Source organism: Indicator indicator, unplaced genomic scaffold (assembly GCF_027791375.1).
Source record: "Indicator indicator isolate 239-I01 unplaced genomic scaffold, UM_Iind_1.1 iindUn_scaffold_169, whole genome shotgun sequence".
Lineage (NCBI taxonomy): Eukaryota > Metazoa > Chordata > Aves > Piciformes > Indicatoridae > Indicator > Indicator indicator.
In genome coordinates, this window is record NW_026539259.1 from 5,762 (window position 1) to 26,011 (window position 20,250).

Sequence of the window (20,250 nt, forward strand, 5' to 3'; positions counted from 1 at the left end):
GGTGTGTTTAATCAAATTAGTTATAGGCATATTGCACAGGCATAGTTAGTGGTGCTCCAGGTGGTAGTTTAGTGATGTAATCCTTCAGATGGTCAGCAGCACATCTCACCCTGGTTGGTTACATCCCAGGTCCTTCTGAATGCCATTAAAATGTCTCTATTGGCATAAGCCTTACTCACAGTTCCTGTTCCCATTTTTCTTGCCAGCAACTGACTCTTCCTTGAGTAACTTGTTACTGTTCTATCTATACTTTGCTACAGAGGCTATTTTTCACACAAGCTGTTAGCTGTTAGCTTCCCTTAGTTATGCTGATATTTCACTCTACTCTCCAGGCTTCTACATAAATGCATTAAAGCAAACAGAATATAAACAATAAATGGCAAAGGCAAACAATAGAATAAAGAACACTTTACACAGGTTACACCAGCATACACCACAGTTTCTGGTGTCTGATTCCCTGTCTCACTTCTTAGTTTCTTTAAATTTTACTTTAATCAAAACCACCTAATTGACATGAATTATTGCTCCCCTTGTCACACTATCACTACCTGACATCCTAAAAAGTCCTTCCCCAGCTTTCTTGTAGTCCCCTTCAGATCTTGGAAGGTTCAGATCCTCAGAGCTTTCTGCTCTCCAGACTCTCTCAGTCTGTCTCCAACAACTGTAGCAGAAAGCAAGACAGAAAGGCAGAAGTGTCTTTGTACAACTGAATGGATCCTGTACTGGAGCTCTTTTACAGGACTGTGCAGCCAGTTGGACTAGATAGGTCAGGCATGCAAGTCACACTGGAGCTGCTATATTTACTTGGGAAGTATCCCTGTCACTTGGCTATACATAGCCATTCTCAGTCAGGGCAAGCAGCCTCAACAATTGCAACGCTCTGTGCAACTGCTCAAGGACTTGAACTAAAGCTGTAACACAAAACAGTCACCTAAATCCATAAGAATGTTTTCTCTGTTCCTGGAACCTTCCTGGTCATAGTAAGTGATTCTATTTTTCTCTGTCTTTTAGAACACAAAGCACTTTTGTGCTTTCTCTGAAGTTAGGATGAAAAGCTTTTCACCTGTCCTCCTACACTAATGACACAATTAAAGGTTCTCTGTCCTGTTCAGCCTGGGTTTTGCTTCAGGAGAACTTCTATTCTGTGCTGGACTTCTGTTATGTTTCTGCCACCACAGAGCAATCTTGGATAAAGGGAATCCAGATTTTGTTAGCATGCATTGATGAGGAAAAGAGAAAGCCAACCCTCTTTAATATGAAGCCATTGATTGCAAAGCAAGATTCCTGTCTTGAGCATGCCGATTGCTGGACACTCTGGATGAAAACATTGCTTTTAGATAAGGAATGAGTGCATGTAATGATTACTGTTGCTCTCATGGGGTCTCTTGTTTCTTGCAGAGATGGGAGTCCTTGCTGTACTTGCTCTTCCATTGCTTCTCTTAGGGCTCAGTGGGATCATTTATATTTACCAGACAGTCAGATGGCTACTGGCCAAGCCAGCTGCACAAAACAAGGTGGTGGTGATCACAGATGCCATCTCTGGACTGGGCAAGGGTGAGTTGTCCTATTTCTTATCTGTGTCTGAAAGCAGAAATAGTCAGAGGACCTCCCTCTAAGTAACAAAATGTGCAGACACTACTCTTTTTGTTTTATATTCATGAAGTGCCTGGAGGAATCAGAAGTTAGGAGACATTTTTAAACAAATCCTGTGATCTTTAAATGTACCTTTTTTTGTCTCAGCCACAGGAACTGCAGGTGAATTTTCAGGAAGTGCAGCACTTTGTATTTCTTTAATTCAATCAAATGAAAGCTTTTGCAGGCATATCAGGAGTGTTATTTTTAGCCTGTTGCTACTCTCAGATCTTGTTACATGGGGTAGTCACTGCAGGGTAGCAGCAACTCGGTGTAAACAGGTGTCACCTTAATCTCTGCATGATCCTTTTCAGCTCTCCAGAGTTCAAGGTTTTCTGCTCCCCCTAAACAACAGTGTTCATATCTGTGTCTCCTCCATCACCCACGTTGCTCCTCTTGACATCCTCCAGAGGGAGGCTTGGCTGAGACACCTGAAGGCTGTGAGGCCATTCAGAGACTTGGACAGCCTGAGAGCTGGGCAGAGAGGAACCTGATGAGGGTCAACAAGGAGAAGTGCAGAGTCCTGCAGCTGGGAAGGAATAAAAACTGCAGCAGTACAGGTTGGGAGGGAATCTGCTGGAGAGCAGCCCTGTGGAGAAGGACCTGGGAGTGCTGGTGGATGACAAGTTCTGCATGGGACAGCAATGTGCCCTGGGGGCCAAGAAGGCCAATGGGGTCCTGGGAGGCATTAGGAAGAGTGTGACCAGCAGGTCAAGGGAGGTTCTCCTCCCCCTCTACTCTGCCCTAGTGAGGCCATATCTGGAATATTGCATCCAGTTCTGGGCTCCCAAGTTCAAGAGGGACAGGGACCTGCTGGAGAGAGTCCAAGGGAGGGCTCCAAGGATGCTGAAGGGACTGGAGCACTGCCTGGAGAGGAGAGGCTGAGAACCCTGGGGGTGGTTAGTCTGGAGAGGAGAAGACTGAGAGGGGATATGATCAATGTTTATAAATATCTGAGGGCTGGGGGTCAGGAAGGAAGGGACAGGGACAGCCTCTGCTCACTTGTTCCACCTTCTTGTGGCCAAGAAGGCCAAAGGTGTCCTGGGTTGCATTAGAAGGGCTGTGGTCAGTAGGTCAAGGGAGGCTCTCCTCCCCCTCTACTCCGCCCTGGTGAGACTGTATCTGGAATATTGTGTCCAGCTCTGGGACCCTGAGGTCAAGAAGGACCTCAGGGAACTGCTTGAGAGAGTGCAGAGCAGAGCCAGAAAGATGCTGAAGGCAGTGGAACATTGTGATTGTCAGTGTGGGACGGGGATTTCATCTCTAACACTGTTACAAACATCTTCCTGAGGAGGAGAGCCTGAGGGAGCTGAGGGCTCTGGAGCTTGGAGAGGAGGAGCCTGAGAGGTGACCTCATTGCTGGTGATAAAGATGTGCAGGGGGAGTGCCCAGAGGCTGGAGCCAGGCTCTGCTGGGTGATGCCCAATGCCAGCACAAGGGGCAGTGGTGGAAGCTGAGGCATAGGAAGTTCCATGGAAACATGAAGAAGAATTACTTCCCTGTGATTGTGACAGAGCCCTGGAACAGGCTGCCCAGGAGGGTTGTGGAGTCTCCCTCTCTGGAGATATTCCAAACCCCTCCTGGCTGTGTTCCTGTGTGACCTGCTCTAGGTGCTCCTGTTCTGGCAGGGGGGTTGGACTGGATGAGCTTTGGAGATCCCTTCCAGCCCCTCACATTCTGTGATTCTGTGACTCTGTAATAGCACAAGGGGCAAGGGAAACTCCAGCACAGGAGGTTCCACCTCAACATGAGGAGGAACTTCTTCACTGTCAGGCTCACAGAGCACTGGAACAGGCTGCCCAGGGAGGTTGTGGAGTCTCCTTCTCCGGAGACATTCAAGCCCCATCTGGATGTGTTCCTGTGTGACCTGTGCTGGATTCTCTGGTCCTGCTCTGGCAGGGGGGTTGGACTTATAGATCTCCAGAGGTCCCTTCCAACCCCTAACATCCTCTGATCCTGTCATCCCTTCCCTGCCATATTGTTCTTTTCTTAATTAACGTTTCATTAAATCTCATGCTTGAAGAGTGCCATTGTGCTGCACCATTGCTTCTGCAATACTCTCTCACCTTACATTTTAATTATCAGCCACATCTACATTATTAGATTTATTGCCTTTCTCCCCCTTCATGCACATATATGTAAAGATTTTCTTTCCAAGATAACAAATTTTAAAGCACAGATTCAACTTCATCAGCAAAAAAAAACATCATCCCATTTCAGGTACAATGAACAAACAGCAAATTGTTGTTATTTGTCCTGAATGCCTTTCTCTCCTAGAATGCTCTCGAGTCTTCCACACAGGAGGAGCAAGGCTGGTGCTGTGTGGCAGGACGTGGGAGAAGCTGGAAGCTTTGTATGATGCTTTAATTAGTGTGGCAGATCCCAGCATGGTGAGTATTTTGTCACTCCATTCACAACTGGAGGTAAACCTCTTGTTTGGGTACACAAAGCACTTCAACCAGTTGTAAATCCAGTAAGGCAGGGTGCAGAGTCTGCTTAGCCTGGAGAAGAGGAGGCTGAGGGGGATCTCCTCAATGCCTGTAATTACCTAATGTGGGAGCATCAGGAGGATGGAGCCAGGCTCTTCTCAGTGGTGTCCAGCAACAGGGTGAGTGGCAATAGACCCACACTGGAACACAGGAGGTCCCAAGGGGAAACTGAGGGCTCTTTAGCTTGGAGAGGAGGAGCCTGAGAGGTGACCTCATTGCTGGTGATAAAGATGTGCAGGAGGATGGAGCCAGGCTCTGCTGGGTGATGCTCAATGCCAGCACAAGGGGCAGTGGTCAAAGCTGAGGCATAGGAAGCTCCATGGAAACAGGAGGGAAAATGTTTTCATTGTGATTGTGATGGAACTCTGGACCAGGCTTCCCAGGGGGGTTGTGGAGTCTCCTTCTACATTTCTTTGTGACAGAAGGTCTTGAAATAAGTCTTTTTGTTCCTAGACCTATGCACCAAAGCTCATTCTTCTGGATATCTCAGACATAAACTGCATTCGAGATGTAGCTAAAGAAATCTTGAACTGCTATGGCTGTGTGGATATCCTGATCAACAATGCAAGCATGAAGGTGAAAGGGGCAGTGCAGAGCATCTCCTTGGAACTTGATAAGAAGATAATGGATGCCAACTATTTTGGACCTATAACATTAACCAAAGGTATTTTAATTTGTTTTCCTGCTTTGCTGTTGCCACTTAAAGCTTGAGATCCAGGTCTTTGGCATTACAGTGCTTCAATGCAGTTCTGGGGTGGATTAGAAGGGCTGTGGTCAGTAGGTTGAGAGAGGTTCTCCTCCCTGTCTCCACTGCCCTGGTGAGACCACATCTGGAATATTGTCCAGTTCTGGGACCCTCAGGTCAAGAAGGACCTCAGGGAACTACTTGAGAGAGTCCAGTGTAGAGCCACAGAAATGCTGAGAGGAGTGGAACATCTTCCTGATGAGGAGAGCCTGAGGGAGCTGAGAGCTCTGTAGCTTGGAGAGGAGGAGCCTGAGAGGTGACCTCATTGCTGGTGCTAAAGATGTGCAGGGGGCGTGCCCAGAGGCACCTTGTTCATTGTAATCAAAACCAACTCTGTGAAATTCAATGGAGGGGAATTGAGGTGAGAAAAAAAAAATAAAAATCAGAGTGCCTGGGTTTGGAAACATATTGCTCCAGAACCATAGAAGCAGCTGTTCAAAAGAGAGACGTTTGTTTAAATGTCTGCTTCTTGCCTTGTGTGCCTTTGATTTCTCTACTTGCTGCTTTAGCACAAAGACAACTGTTTTAAGAACCTTTGGAAGGATACAGACTACAGCAGGGTGACAATGAAGTGTGACAATATTTAGTCTGGAGAAGAGAAGGCTGAGAGGGATCTGATCAATGTCTGTCAATAGCTGAGGGGTGGGGGGCAGGAGGAGGGGGCCAGGCTCTGCTGGGTGGTGCACAGCAATAAGCCAAGGAACAATGGAGACAAAATTGAACAGAGAAGATTTCAGCTCAACATGAGGAGAAACTTCTTTCCAGTGAGGGTGACAGAGCCCTGGAGCAGGCTGCCCAGGGGGGTTGTGGAGTCTCCTTCTCTGGAGCCTTTCCAACCCCACCTGGATGCATTCCTGTGCAGACTGCCCTGGGTGATGCTGCTCTGGCAGGGGGTTGGACTGGATGAGCTCTGGAGGTCCCTTCCAACCTCTGATATACTGTGAGACTGTGAATACTGCACCCATACCTGCAAGTGAAGTCTAGAAGAAACTCAGTTGCCAGCTCCTGGATGTTGTGATACTTTTGATTGCAGTAACAAAACATCACCATTAAAGTTGTGCTGTGCCCACTTTAGTTGACACTTTTTTTCCCCTACTAGATACATTGAGCTCTTTTACTTATGTGGCTCTTTTACTTTTTCTTTTTCCCCCCAGCCATTCTTCCCAACATGATCTCCAGAAGAACTGGCCAAATTGTTCTAATTAATAGCATCCAAGGAAAAATAGGAATCCCATTTCGTGCAGCTTGTAAGTTATGCATAACAACAACAAAATCTACATTCTGATGTGTAAATTTGTGTAAAATTGTGTCTAAAATGGCACTGAGGTTCTTAAAAGTGATCATTTGCATCCTGTTTCAGCCAACTTAATACAGGGTTTGGCTGAAACGTTTTCAAAGATGTGGAACTCAAAAAGAAGTAACAAAAAGACTGTCTTGGAAGTACAACTTCTGTCTGCCACAGACAGGCTGAGGGAGCTGGGGGTGTTCAGCCTGGAGAAGAGAAGGCTCCAGGGAGACCTAAGAGCAGCCTGCCAGGACCTGAAGGAGGCTACAAGAAGGATGGAGAGAGACTGTGTGCAAAGGCCTGCAGGGACAGGACCAGGGGCAATGGCTTCAAACTAGAGCAGAGCAGATTGAGATTGGATGTGAGGAAGAAGTTCTGCACCATGAGGGTGGTGGAACACTGGAACAGGTTGCCCAGGGAGGTGGTTGAGGCTCCATCCCTGGAGATGTTCAAGGTGAAGCTCAAAAGGGCTCTGGGCAACCTGATCCAGTTGGGGATGTCCCTGCTGAGTGCAGAGGGGGTTGGACAGGGTGGGTTTTGGAGGTCCCTGCTAACCCAGACCATTCTATGATTCTGTGATTCTACTTGAGGACAAGAGATGTCACAGATGTATCTTCAGATGTCACAGCAAGTATCATCAGCAACCTTTCAGGTCTAGCTTCTGTACCAGGTGTATTAGCAGAAACCAGACTGAAGGATGAAGTGATGTGTAAGTGCAACATACTGGTAGAGAGTTGCTGCTGATTTGTAAAGGAGGACTCATGCCTTAATGGCTTTGCAGGTGGAAGTTTAAAAGGAGCTGTAGTAAATATATTCTGCTTGGCTTTGCAGAAAATGTTCAAGAAAGTCTTTAAGCTAAAGCTCCCAATGAGACTAAGCTGATCTAAATTGCAATGAAAGGTCTTTGCATTAACCCAATGCAAGCTTAGTGGACAGAAAATGCAGGCTAGATGCAAAAAGAGTGACTGTCAATAGCTCCATGTCCCAGTGGAGGCCAGGGACAAGTGGAGTCCCTCAGGAATCAGTCCTGGGACCAGTCTTGTTCAACATCTTTGTCGGTGCCATGGACAGTGGCATTGAGTGCACCCTCAGCAGGTTTGCTGATGACACCAAGCTGTGTGGTGCAGCAGACAGGCTGGAGGGAAGGGATCCATCCAGAGGGACCTTGACAGGCTGCAGAGCTGGGCACAAGCCAACCTCAGGAGGTTCAACAAGACCAAGTGCAGGGTTCTGCAGCTGGGTCAGGGCAATCCCAAGTACAAATCCAGGCTGGGCAGGGACTGGCTGGAGAGCAGCCCTGAGGAGAGGGACTTGGGGGTGCTGGGGGATGAGAAGCTCAACATGAGCTGTCAATGTGCACTTGCAGCCCAGAGAGCCAACCAGAGCCTGGGCTGCAGCAAGAGAAGTGTGGCCAGCAAGGCAAGGGAGGTGATTCTCCCCCTCTGTTCAGCTCTGGTGAGACCCCCCCCTGGAGCTCTGTGTCCAGTTCTGGAGCCTCTATTACAAGAGGGATCTGGATATGCTGGAAGGTGTCCAGAGAAGGGCCACGAGGATGATCAGAGGCTGCTCTCCTATAAGGACAGACTGAGAGAGTTGTGGCTGTTCAGTCTGGAGAAGAGAAGGCTCTGAGGTGACCTTCTTGTGGCCTTCCAGGATCTGAAGGGGGCTCCAAGAAAGCTGGGGAGGGACTTTTTAGGCTATAAGGTTGTTACAGGACTGGGGGGAATGGAATAAAGCTGGAGGTGGGGAGATTCAGACTGGATGCGAGGAAGAAGTTCTTCCCCATGAGAGTGGTGAGAGCCTGGAATGGGTTGTCCAGGGAGGTGGTTGAGGTCCCATCCCTGGAGGTGTTTGCAGCCAGGCTGGATGAGGCTCTGGCCAGCCTGCTGTAGTGTGAGGTGTCCCTGCCCATGGCAGGGGGGTTGGAACTGGCTGAGCCTTGTGGTCCCTTCCAACCCTGACTGATTCTGTGATTCTGTGATTCTAAATAGGCATTTAAACTGTGACAGGAAGTCACAGTAGATGATGGGGTCTGAATTAAAAAGGTCTTCAAGACCTCAGCACTGTAGCTTACAGTTCCATGAAAGCAAAATACCCTGACAGAAACTGTAAGGAAAGCAGTAAAGAAAAAGGTCAAATCCTCTCTTTCTGCCTTTGTATAGATCTATGCAGCACCCAAATCTTGAGCATCCCTGCAGTTCTGGTTCCCCCCCCCCCCCCCCCCCTCAAAAAAAGAAGGATATGAAAGACAGAAAAAGGCTCAGAAAATAAACATCACATTGATGAGACATCTGCAATGGTTTCCAGCTAGGAACCAGCCAGTGGTGTCAGGATGCATTGATGTGGATAAAACCATGAGTAACAAAAGAACTCAGATAAAGCTCTGAAGAGACCTAATTGTGGCCTTCCAGTGACCAAAGGGAGCTACAAGCAAGCTGGGGAGGGAATTTTTAGGGTGTCAGGGAGTGATAGGACTGGGGGGGGATGGAACAAAACTAGAAATGGGGAGATTCAGATTGGATGTTAGGAGGAAATTCTTCACCATGAGAGTGGTGAGAGACTGGCACAGGTTGCCCAGGGAGGTGGTGGAAGCCTCATCCCTGGAGGTTTTTGCAGCCAGGCTGGATGTGGCTGTGAGCAACCTGCTGTAGTGTGAGGTGTCCCTGCCCATGGCAGGGGGTTGGGACTGGCTGAGCCTTGAGGTCCCTTCCAACCCTGACAGTTCTGTGATTCTGACTACCAGAGACAATTTTTACACTGCCTCTACTGATATCTGTGCTGCATGAAATGAAGCTGCCAAAAGGAGGAGTGTCAAAAGAAAGGAATGGAGAAACTTCATTCCATTCTTTTTTTTTTTTTTTTTATTTAGATTAAATTATGCCCAGGCAGCTTTTCACTTCTGATGGAGGAAAACACAATGAGATGAGTGCTTTGCAGCTCTGCTGTGCTTAACACATGGTTCTGATGTTTGATCAAGGTTCATCCTCAGGGCTCTGGGCAGCCTGATCCAGTTGAGGATGTCTCTGCTGACTGCAGAGAGGGTTGGACTGGATGACCTTTGGAGGTCCCTTCCAACCCAGACCATTCTCTAACTATGTAATTCCATCCTTAATAAAAAGGCACTGAGAGCAATTAATAAAATTTAAAAATCTTAACATTCAGTTACTTTAAAATGAACTTCAATATTAAAATCCTCTAGGAGGGCTGCTGCATGGTGAGGGTCTGGTTAGTTTACAGAACATGAGGACTGCTCGGGGAGGTGGTGGAGTTGCCATCCCTGGAGGTCTTTAAGAAAAGCTTGGATGTGGCACTGGGTGGCAGGGTTTAGCTGATGTCCTGGTGTCAGGTCTTAGGGTGGACTTGATGATCTCAGAGGTCTTTTCCAGCCTCAACAATTCTGTGATTCTGAACAGTAATATTCCAGAAATGATCATGGATTACACTGCATTTGATTATGTGTCACAAAGTGCAGCAGATGGGGTAGAGACTCATCTGAGGGACACCTCTCCATCCACCAAAGACACTTTTAAACTATAGGAGCATTCTTCCTTAATCCAGAACTTAATTTCTGGCTGAGGAATCCAGACATGTGCTATTTACCAGGTTTAGTCTGGAGAGGAGAAGATTGAGAGGGGACCTAATCAGTGTCTGTAGCTATCTGAGGGCTGGGGGTCAGGAGGAAGGGACAGGGAAAGCTTCTGCTCACTTGTGCCCTGGGATAGGACAAGGAGCAATGGATAGAAACTCCAGCACAGGAGGTGCCACCTCAACATGAGGAGGAACTTCTTCCCTGTGAGGCTCCCAGAGCACTGGAACAGGCTGCCCAGAGAGGTTGTGGAGTCTCCTTCTCTGGAGCCTTTCCATCCCTGTCTGGATGTGTTCCTGTGTGACCTGTGCTGGATTCTGTGCTCCTGCTCTGGCAGGGGGGTTGGACTTGAACGTCTCTGGAGGTCCCTTCCAACCCCTAACATCCTCTGATCCTGTGATCCTGTGTGATAGGGCACCTGGACAAGAGGAGGTTCAGGGGAAATCTTACTGCTCTTTACAACTACCTGAAGGGAGGTTGTAGCCAGGTGGGGGTTGGTCTCTTCACCCAGGCAACCAGTGACAGAAGGAGAGGACACAGTCTCAAGTTGTGCCAGGGGAGGTTTGGGCTGGATGGTAGGAAAAAGTTCTTCCCAGAAAGAGAGCTTGGCCATTGGAATGTGCTGCCTGGGGAGGTGGTGGAGTCACCATCCCTGGAAGGGTTTAAAGAAAGCCTGGATGAGGCACTTGGTGCCATGGTTTAGCTGACTGGATGGTGTTGGGTGGGAGGTTGGACTTGATGATCTCAGAGGTCTTTTCCAGCCTGGCTGATTTTGTGATTCTGTGAGAACTGAGAGTCAAAGAAGTAAAAAGTCTCTAGGTCTGAAGTGAGGAAAGAAGGCAATAATTGAGGATTCTGCACAGCTCTTATCCATGATATCCACAGAGGGTATCCCAGTAGCCCCTGGGCATCATCCAGAGTGTTGTCTGGATACTTAGCAGTAGATCATCTCAGACCAGTTTTTCCTGATGGAAACTTGCTCCTGTGAGCAAGTTGGTGATGTGTGGGTGCTGGCCCACCTCATCTGCTGAACAAACAGAACAAGACACATTTGTCATCATCTGGCTCATGCCCAGCTTGGCAGTGGAGACCAGCCCCAGCCTTCAGTGCTCTGAAAGCAGCAGAGAACCACCTGTCATTTACACACATGTAACAATGGCTTCAAACAGCTTGGGAAATAGACTCCTGGAGAGATGCAGAGAACTGGACTGTGGCCTTCAGATGAGATTTGAAGGTGAAAATAAAAGGAGCAGAACAAAAGTCTCCCTGCAAAAGTTCCTGGTAAGTCTTCCTAGTGAAGGCTGCATGCAGCTGTAAGCTCTTCTTCAATAATGGTACAATAAAAGTAGGACTTGATGATCTCAAAGGTCTCTTCCAGCCTGGTTAATTCTGTCATTCTGTGACCTTGTGCTTAATTGTCCTCAGCAAAGGATTGTCTTTGTTTGCTTTAAATTTGTCAGATGGTAATGAAACTGTGAAAATAATTAACTCTTCTTTTGCTGTTGCTAATCATTCCATGCTCAATTTCCTAAACATTCCTATTTTATGGATCTCTATCAGACATCCATATTCATTCCTTCCTATACCCAAACATGCACATGTCTTGGCTTTCTCTTTCTTTCCTTTAGATGCTGCTTCTAAGCATGCTGCTGTTGGCTTTTTTGACTGCCTGAGAGCTGAAATGGAAGAGTTCAACATTTCTGTCAGCACTGTGAATCCAACCTTCATCTGCTCCTACCATCACCCACCCCCATCTGCCAACTGGGAGGAATCTATGTGGAAATGTAAGGTTTGGTGCAGCAAGAACCTGTCCAGAGAAGGGCCACGAGGATGAGCAGAGGGCTGGAGCTGCTCTGCTCTGGAGACAGACTGAGAGAGTTGGGGTTGTGCAGTCTGGAGAAGAGAAGGCTCTGAGGAGACCTTCTTGTGGCCTTCCAGGATCTGAAGGGGGCTCCAAGAAAGCTGGGGAGGGACTTTTGAGGGTGTCAGGGAGTGATAGGACTGGAGGGGATGGAACAAATCTAGAAATGGGGAGATTCAGATTGGATGTTAGGAAGAAATTCTTCCCCATGAGGGTGGTGAGAGACTGGCAGAGGTTGCCCAGGGAGGTGATGGAAGCTTCATCCCTGGAGGTTTTTGCAGCCAGGCTGGATGTGGCTGTGAGCAACCTGCTGTAGTGTGAGGTGTCCCTGCCCATGGCAGGGGGGTTGGAACTGGCTGAGCCTTGAGGTCCCTTCCAACCCTGACAGTTCTCTGGTTCTAAGATGAGGCCTACAGAGCAGTATGGACACTTTTCCCAGGTAGGAGAAAGGAACATAGGGAAAAGAATGGAAATGACAGAAAGGTTGAGCAGGTTACAGGAGGAAAAGAAAAGAGAGTTTGGAGAGATCAGACGAGTCTGGTGGAAAAAGGAACATGGAAAGAGAGGACATTATGTGAGAAAATGAATACCCTGGTACATGGGGAAGTCAGGTAGGGGATAGCATGAGAGGCTTCAAGGGAGAGTTGCACTGCACTCAAGTTGCTCCTTCTCTTATGGACTATAAGGACCTTCCTTCAAAGATGTCAGAAGTTCTTAGGGACATACTGGTGAGAGGAAGGGAAAGGGGAAGGAACTGCAAGCATGTAACAATTTAACTCAACTGACTGCTGCCCTGGCTGAGTATCTTCTCATCACCACTCTCTCAGCTGTGTCTGTCCCTCTGTCTGTCTGTCCCTCTGTCTGTCTGTCTGTAGCTCTCACTGCTCTTTGTCTGGCTTGCAGTCTTTTTCAGGAAGGTTTCCTATGGCGTGCACCCAGTGGAGGTGGCAGAGGAGGTCTTGCACACAGTAAGCAGGAAGAAGCAGGAGGTGCTGATGGCCAACCCCATCCCCAGGGTAGCAGTTTACATTCGAACCTTCTTCCCTGACCTCTTTTTTGCCATTGTTGCCTCAGGGATCAGGGAGAAGCTGAAGGCAAAAGAGGAAAATTAATTTAGTTTGGTTCTCTTCTCCTGTTTTTGCTCTGCTAAAACCAAGTTTCTGTTTCAAATGTCAATGGATTCTGCTTCTCAGTGTGGGTACAATAAAGCAGGAGACTTTATGAAACCTGTGCCAGGTAGTGTCTCTCTTAGTGACCCACCACTACTGACACCCTTTTGACTCTTCTGAATTGAAGTGAGTGTGACAGGATGTTATTGTTTGTATTTGTATGGGGAAAACTCTGCTAGGAACTCTACTGCTGTGTAGGGCAGAGGGATTTCCACTCTAAATAGTTTGAGGATCTGCAGCAATTTATGACAGAATCATCACAGAATCATTAACCAGTGTGGTGGGTTGAAAATTCCCCCCCAACATTAACTTTGCCAGACCAGCTCAGTTTGGAAACAAATGGAGCTGTATTTACAAGCCAACCTGCAACCTCCAATGGAATGCAAGGAAAATGCACAAACATACAGGATTTATAGGATTTACAGGGATTTACAACTACCAAAACAGCACAAGGACCCCTCTCTGGCCAAAAGACCAGGGAAGAAGATGTAATAACTTCCCCTTCCTTGCCTCCCCCTAACGCCCTGGACAAAGGGAAAAGAGAGAGTTAATACCAGACAAACAATGCAGCCAAGGTTAGCATGAAAAGGCTGTTAGTATATCTCCTCAATAAAGAGGAGAGGAGAGGGAGAGGAGAGGAGAGGAGAGGAGAGGAGAGGAGAGGAGAGGAGAGGAGAGGAGAGGAGAGGAGAGGAGAGGAGAGGAGAGGAGAGGAGAGGAGAGGAGAGGAGAGGAGAGGAGAGGAGAGGAGAGGAGAGGAGAGGAGAGGAGAGGAGAGGAGAGGAGAGGAGAGGAGAGGAGAGGAGAGGAGAGGAGAGGAGAGGAGAGGAGAGGAGAGGAGAGGGAGAGGAGAGGAGAGGAGAGGAGAGGAGAGGAGAGGAGAGGAGAGGAGAGGAGAGGAGAGGAGAGGAGAGGAGAGGAGAGGAGAGGAGAGGAGAGGAGAGGAGAGGAGAGGAGAGGAGAGGAGAGGAGGGGAGAGGAGGGGAGAGGAGGGGAGGGAGGGGGGAGGGGAGAGGGGAGGGGAGGGGAGGAGGGGAGAGGAGAGGGGGAGGGGAGGAGGGAGAGGGGGGAGAGGGGAGGGGGGAGGGGAGAGGGGAGGGAGGGAAGGGAGGAGGAGGGAAGGGAAGGGAAGGGAGGGAGGGAAGGGAGGGAAGGGAAGGGAAGGGAAGGGAAGGGAAGGGAAGGGAAGGGAAGGGAAGGGAAGGGAAGGGAAGGGAAGGGAAGGGAAGGGAAGGGAAGGGAAGGGAAGGGAAGGGAAGGGAAGGGAAGGGAAGGGAAGGGAAGGGAAGGGAAGGGAAGGGAAGGGAAGGGAAGGGAAGGGAAGGGAAGGGAAGGGAAGGGAAGGGAAGGGAAGGGAAGGGGAGAGGAATTGTTTTGGGAACCAAATCTTTTGAGAGCCATCCTTCCAATAGAACTGTTTAGAATAATCATTTTCCTTGTTACACCCAATAGTGATTTATTTACATATTTACTACTTTCTGCTTGAAATCTGTGGAAAAAAAATTAAAGGCATAGTCTAAAACTACCACAACCAGGTTAAGAAAGACCTTTGAGATCATCAAGTCCAACCTCTCACCCAACACCATCCAGTCAGCTAAACCATGGCACTGAGTGCCTCCTCCAGGCTTTCTTTAAACACTTCCAGGGATGGTGACTCCACCACCTCCCTGGGCAGCCCATCCCAATGGCCAATCACTCTGTCTCTGAAGAATTTCCTCCTAACATCAGCCTAAAATCAGAATCAGAAGCAGTCTGTCAGTGCCAGGACTGAGGGCAACCTAAAGGAACAAGAGGGTGAGTCATGGGGAAGTGTGAGACAGAGAGGAGTAAAAAAATTGATGGAAAATGGGTTTAGGGCCTGGATCAGTGTTCCTTGGGTGTGTCTGGGAAGTACTTGCAGGATATGCAAATGTTGAGCCCCAAAAAAGAACTTATCAAGGTCAATATCACATCCATGACAGGGTGTGGAGTGTGTGGTTCAAAGATGGATTATAAGAATGGGACAACAACACAGAGGGAATCCTTGTGCTGCACTCTCCCAGGGTCTGGGAGTCTGCTACACACTTCAAAACAAGAAACGTCTCTGTGTCTCGTTGAACTAGACATTTTTTACCCCAGTTTTTAATATCCCTGTTTGAAACATTCAGAGTTGGGTGAGATCTAATAAAAGACTTCCTAAAGCTTACTTTAAACCTAGTGGCTAATGTTTCTCCTACTTTAAGAAAGATGCTAAGTAATAGTACTGAGTTCATTCACACCCAGTCAAAAGATCAGAGGATGTTAGAGGTTGGAAGGGATCTCTGGAGATCTATACGTCCAACCTCCCTGCCAGAGCAGGAGCATAGAATCCAGCACAGGTCACACAGGAACACATCCAGACAGGGATGGAAAGTCTCCAGAGAAGGAGACTCCACAACCTCTCTGGGTAGCCTGTTCCAGTGCTCTGTGAGCCTTACAAGTGGAGAATTTCCTCCTCATGTTGAGGTGGAACCTCCTTGTGCTGGAGTTTCCATCCACTGCTCCTTGTCCTATCCCAGGGCAGAGTGAGCAGAAGCTGTCCCTGTCCCCTTTCTCCTGACCCCCAGCCCTTAGATATTGATAGACATTGATCAGATCCTCTATCAGTCTTCTCCTCTCCAGACTAAACACCCCCAGGGCTCTCAGCCTTTCCTCACCAGGCAGTGCTCCAGGCCCTTCAGCATCCAGCACTTCCACATCTCTCTTGTATTGAGATGACCAAATCTTGGACACAGTACTCAAGGTGTGACCTCCCCAGAGCTGAGTCCCAGAGGACAATCCCCTCCCTGCTCCTGCTGGACACAGCATTTCCAACCCCAGCCAGGATGCCTTTGGCTTTCTTGGCCACCTGGGCACACTCCTGGCTCCTCTTCAGCTGCTTGTCCATCAGCACCCTCAGGTCCCTTTATGCCAGCAGCTTTCAGCCACTCTGCCCCAAGCCTGCTTGGGGTTGTTGTGATCCAAGTGCAGGACAAACAAGCAAACAAACAAAAGTAAAATTTAATACTGAGTGATTTAATCAGAAAAGTATCAAAGAATTCTAGAACATGACAGCTATAAATTAATCAACTTTGTCTGGCTTTATTGTAAGGACAAGTGGGATGCACGCTAAAAGAAATGAACAATCCTTTTGCTCCACACTTTGCTGAATATCAGCAGAAATTCCTCACTGGTTTTGGAGATTTCACCTTTCAAAGGAGGGACAGGTGAAGAAATCTCAGTGAACAGCAGTGAGAACAGCAAAGATAAAATGACAGCTGTGATCCAGCCAGACATTTGGAAAGAGCAGATGTGTTTGGATGAGGAGAGCAGAAGAAAGCTGTAGCTAAACACTTTTCACATACCTCAAATGTGCTGCCAAGAGGACAGAACTAAACTCCTCTCCCTTTCTGCTATGTGCTAAAACCACTGCAAAGGAGATTTACAAAGAAAGTCTTTTCTACGAGGAACAGTTCAACAACAAAAGATTGCCACAGGAATTTTAGGCTGTCTGTCTTTAGAGGCTTTAAAGAACAGCTTAGTGAAACATCTGTAAAAAAAAAAAAAAAAAAAGCAATGTAGCTTTAGTTTATCCTGCCCAGAGGAAAAGAAGGATTAGGTGACCTTTTAAATGGGTCACACTTTGCTGTCAGTCTGTGGATTTCTCTCATAATTGAGAAGGTTTCTCCAGGACTGCTGTTTCCTAAAGAAGAGGTTGGGTCTTTTGTTTTGTTTTGTTTTTTTCACCCAGGGAAGTCTATCCTTTAATCATAGAATCATAGAATCAGCCAGGTTGGAAGAGACCTCCAAGATCCTCCAGTCCAACCTCTCACCCAGCCCTATCCAATCAACCAGACCATGGCACCAAGTGCCTCATCCAGGCTTCTCCAGAACATCTCCAGGGATGGTGACTCCACCACCTCCCTGGGCAGCACATCCCAATGGCAAATCTCTCTCTGTCAAGAATTTCCTCCTAACATCCAGCCTGGACCTCCCCTGGCACAGCTTGAGACTGTGTCCTCTTGTTCTGGTGCTGGTTGCCTGGGAGAAGAGCCCAACCCCCACCTGGCTACAACTTCCCTTCAGGTAGTTGTAGACAGCAATGAGGTCTGCCCTGAGCCTCCTCTTCTCCAGGCTGAACACCCCCAGCTCCCTCAGCCTCTCCTCACAGAGTTTGTGTTCCAGGCCCCTCATAGCCTCATTGCCCTTCTCTGGACACCTTCCTTCACCTCAGCATCTCTCTTGAACTGAGGAGCCCAGAACTGGACACAGGACTCAAGGGGTGGCCTGAGCAGTGCTGAGTACAGGGCAGAATAACCTCCCTTGTCCTGCTGGCCACACTATTCCTGATCCATGCCAGGATGCCATTGGCTCTCCTGGCCACCTGGGCACACTGCTGGCTCCTGTTCATTCATCCATCTCTGCCTCACGGTCTGTATACCTGTGGGTCTCTGCAACATGGGCTGTTCTCATTCATGTTGATAAAGATGTAAAGGGTTGGACCTTTAACATTAACCAAAGGTATTTTAATTTGTTTTCCTGCTTTGCTGTTGCCACTTAAAGCTTGAGATCCAGGTCTTTGGCATTACAGTGCTTCAATGCAGTTCTGGGGTGGATTAGAAGGGCTGTGGTCAGTAGGTTGAGAGAGGTTCTCCTCCCTGTCTACACTGCCCTGGTGAGGCCACATCTGGAATATTGTCCAGTTCTGGGACCCTCAGGTCAAAAGGGACCTCAGGGAACTGCTTGAGAGAGTCAAGTGTAGAGCCACAAAAATGATTAAGGAGAGTCTGAGGGAGCTGAGGGTTCTTCAGTTTGGAGAGGAGGAGCCTGAGAGGTGACCTCATTGCTGGTGCTAAAGATGTGCAGGGGCAGTGCCCAGAGGCTGGAGCCAGGCTCTGCTGGGTGATGCCCAATGCCAGCACAAGGGGCAGTGGTGGAAGATGAGGCAGAGGAAGTGCCATGGAAACAGGAGGAAAAAAATTTTCCCTGTGATTGTGACAGAGCCCTGGAACAGGCTGCTCAGGGGGGTTGTGGAGTCTCCCTCTCTGGAGATATCCAAAACCCTCCTGGCTGTGTTCCTGTGTGACCTGCTCTAGGTGCTCCTGCTCTGGCAGGGGGTTGGACTGGATGAGCTTTGGAGGTCCCTTCCAACCCCTAACACTCTGTCACTCTGTGATTATGATGCCCACTTTAAACTGCACAGCTTTGAATGCTCTACAGAACAGGAACCAAGAGCTGACTGTAGGAAAATAAAGGCTGTTGTAAAGCAATATCAGGGGGGGCAGAACCTCAGCTTTGAAAATGGAAGTTCATTCAGTGTATAAAGTACAAAGATAGAAGCAATTGGTACTGAGGAGAGCAGGAAAAAACAGAGGTACCAAAAATTTCCAAATATTAGATTCAATTCTGGGGAGGTAGCAGGGGAAGGAACATGTCACTTGGGTGGGAAGGTGCCTCAGGAGATCTTTGTTCCACTCTCCTAGCAACTATAAGCTAAGACCTGGCTGTCCAGGGCTTTACTTAGCCAGTTCTGGAAAACATTCAAGGGGAATACTACACAGCATCTTCTGAGCAGCCTCTTTCACTACTTGAGAGGCCTCACCATGGAAAAGTTTCTCCTTCTATTGTGGTGGGTTGAAAATTCCACCACCCCCCCCCAGCATTACATTGCCAGCCCAGCCCAGCTGGCAGCAAATGGAGCACTATTTGCAAGCAAAACTACAACCTGCAATGGAATGCAATGAATGTGTGCAAAATAGAGAGGATTTGCATAGGGATGGAGAGTAGTCTCAGCAAGTTTGATGATACAAAACTGGGGGGTGGCTGACACCCCTCAGGCTGTGCTGCCATCCAGTGTGACCTGGGCAGGCTGAGAGCTGGCTGCAGGCAAACCTCATGGAGTTTAATAAGGACAAGTGCAGGGTCCTGCATCTGGGGAGGAATAACAGCAGGCACCAGGACAGGTTAGAGGCTGCCCTGCTGGAGAGCAGCTCCACAGAGACAGACCTTGGAGTGCTGGTGGGCAGCAAGTTCTGCATGGGACAGCAATGTGCCCTTATGGCCAAGAGAGCCAATGGGATCCTGGGGTGCATCAGGAAAGATGTCCAGCAGGGCTGGGGAAGTTCTTCTACCTCTCTACTCTGCCCTGCTGAGACCACACCTGAAGTACTGTGTCCAGTTTGGGGCTCCCCAGGTCAAGAGAGACAGAGACCTGCTGGAGAGAGTCCAACAGAGAGCCAGGAGGATGCTTAGGGGACTTGAGCATCTCCCCTGGGAAGAGAGACTGAGAGCCCTGGGGCTGTTTAGTCTGGAGAAGAGAAGGCTGAGAGGGATCTGATCAATGTCTATCAATAGCTGAGGGGTGGGGGGCAGGAGGAGGGGGCCAGGCTCTGCTGGGTGGTGCACAGCAATAAGCCAAGGAACAGTGGGCTCAAACTGGAACAGAGAAGATTTCACCTCAACATGAGGAGAAACTTCTTTCCAGTGAGGGTGGCAGAGCCCTGGAGCAGGCTGCCCAGGGGGGTTGTGGAGTCTCCTTCTCTGGAGCCTTTCCAACCCCACCTGGATGCATTCCTGTGCAGACTGCCCTGGGTGATGCTGCTCTGGCAGGGGGGTTGGACTGGGTGAGCTCTGGAGGTCCCTTCCAACCTCTGATATACTGTGAGACTGTGATATTTACAGGTATTTACTATTTATAAACATCACAAGAACCCTCCTGGACAAAGACCAGGGGAGTTAATAATAGCTTCCCCTCCTGTGCTCCCCTCCTTACCCCCCTGGACAAGAAAAAGAGCAGAGAATTGTTTGTTAGGATACTCAGCCCCAACAAAGAACACATCCAAGGTCAGCAAAGCAAGCCAGAAGTACAAGTTAGTGTCTCCCAGAGTGAGGAAGCCAAAAAAAGAGAGAAAGTTATCCTGCACAACCAGCTGATGTTTGCCATCTCTCCTAGGGGGCTGTTTGGAACTTATCATGATTTTCCTTTTTACACTCAGTAGGGATTTATTTACATTCTACCACTCTCTGTTCAAGATCTGTGGGGAATTTTCTAGGCATAGCCTGAAGCTAACACACATATCCAGTCCAAACTTGTGTCCAGTGTCTCTTGTTCTCCTCCAATGCATCAGTGTGAAAAGCTTATCTTAGCTTAATGTAATAAAGAACTTTCTTGTAGAATCATAGAATCAGAATCAGAGAATCATAGAAAGAGTCATAGAATCAGTCAGGGTTGGAAGGGACCACAAGGCTCAGCCAGTTCCAACCCCCCTGCCATGGGCAGGGACACCTCCCACTACAGCAGGCTGGCCAGAGCCTCATCCAGCCTGACCTTAAACACCTCCAGGGATGGGACCTCAACCACCTCCCTGGACAACCCATTCCAGGCTCTCACCACTGCCATGGGAAAGAACTTCTTCCTCACATCCAGTCTGAATCTCCCCACTTCCAGCTTTAATCGATTCCCTCAGTCCTGTCACTCCCTGATATC

At 48.5% G+C, this 20,250-nt stretch overlaps 1 protein-coding gene across 1 annotated transcript; it reads left to right on the top strand.

Annotated features, from left to right (window-relative positions):
- Positions 1–905: 905 nt before the first annotated feature.
- Positions 906–12,807, top strand: DHRS7C (dehydrogenase/reductase 7C). The gene is made up of 7 exons (XM_054398893.1): positions 906–980; positions 1,399–1,554; positions 3,910–4,022; positions 4,575–4,785; positions 6,021–6,113; positions 11,366–11,521; positions 12,502–12,807. Exons 2-7 carry the CDS (start codon positions 1,401–1,403, stop codon positions 12,708–12,710), a joined length of 936 nt encoding a protein of 311 aa, XP_054254868.1. The 5' UTR covers positions 906–980; positions 1,399–1,400; the 3' UTR covers positions 12,711–12,807.
- Positions 12,808–20,250: the final 7,443 nt, after the last annotated feature.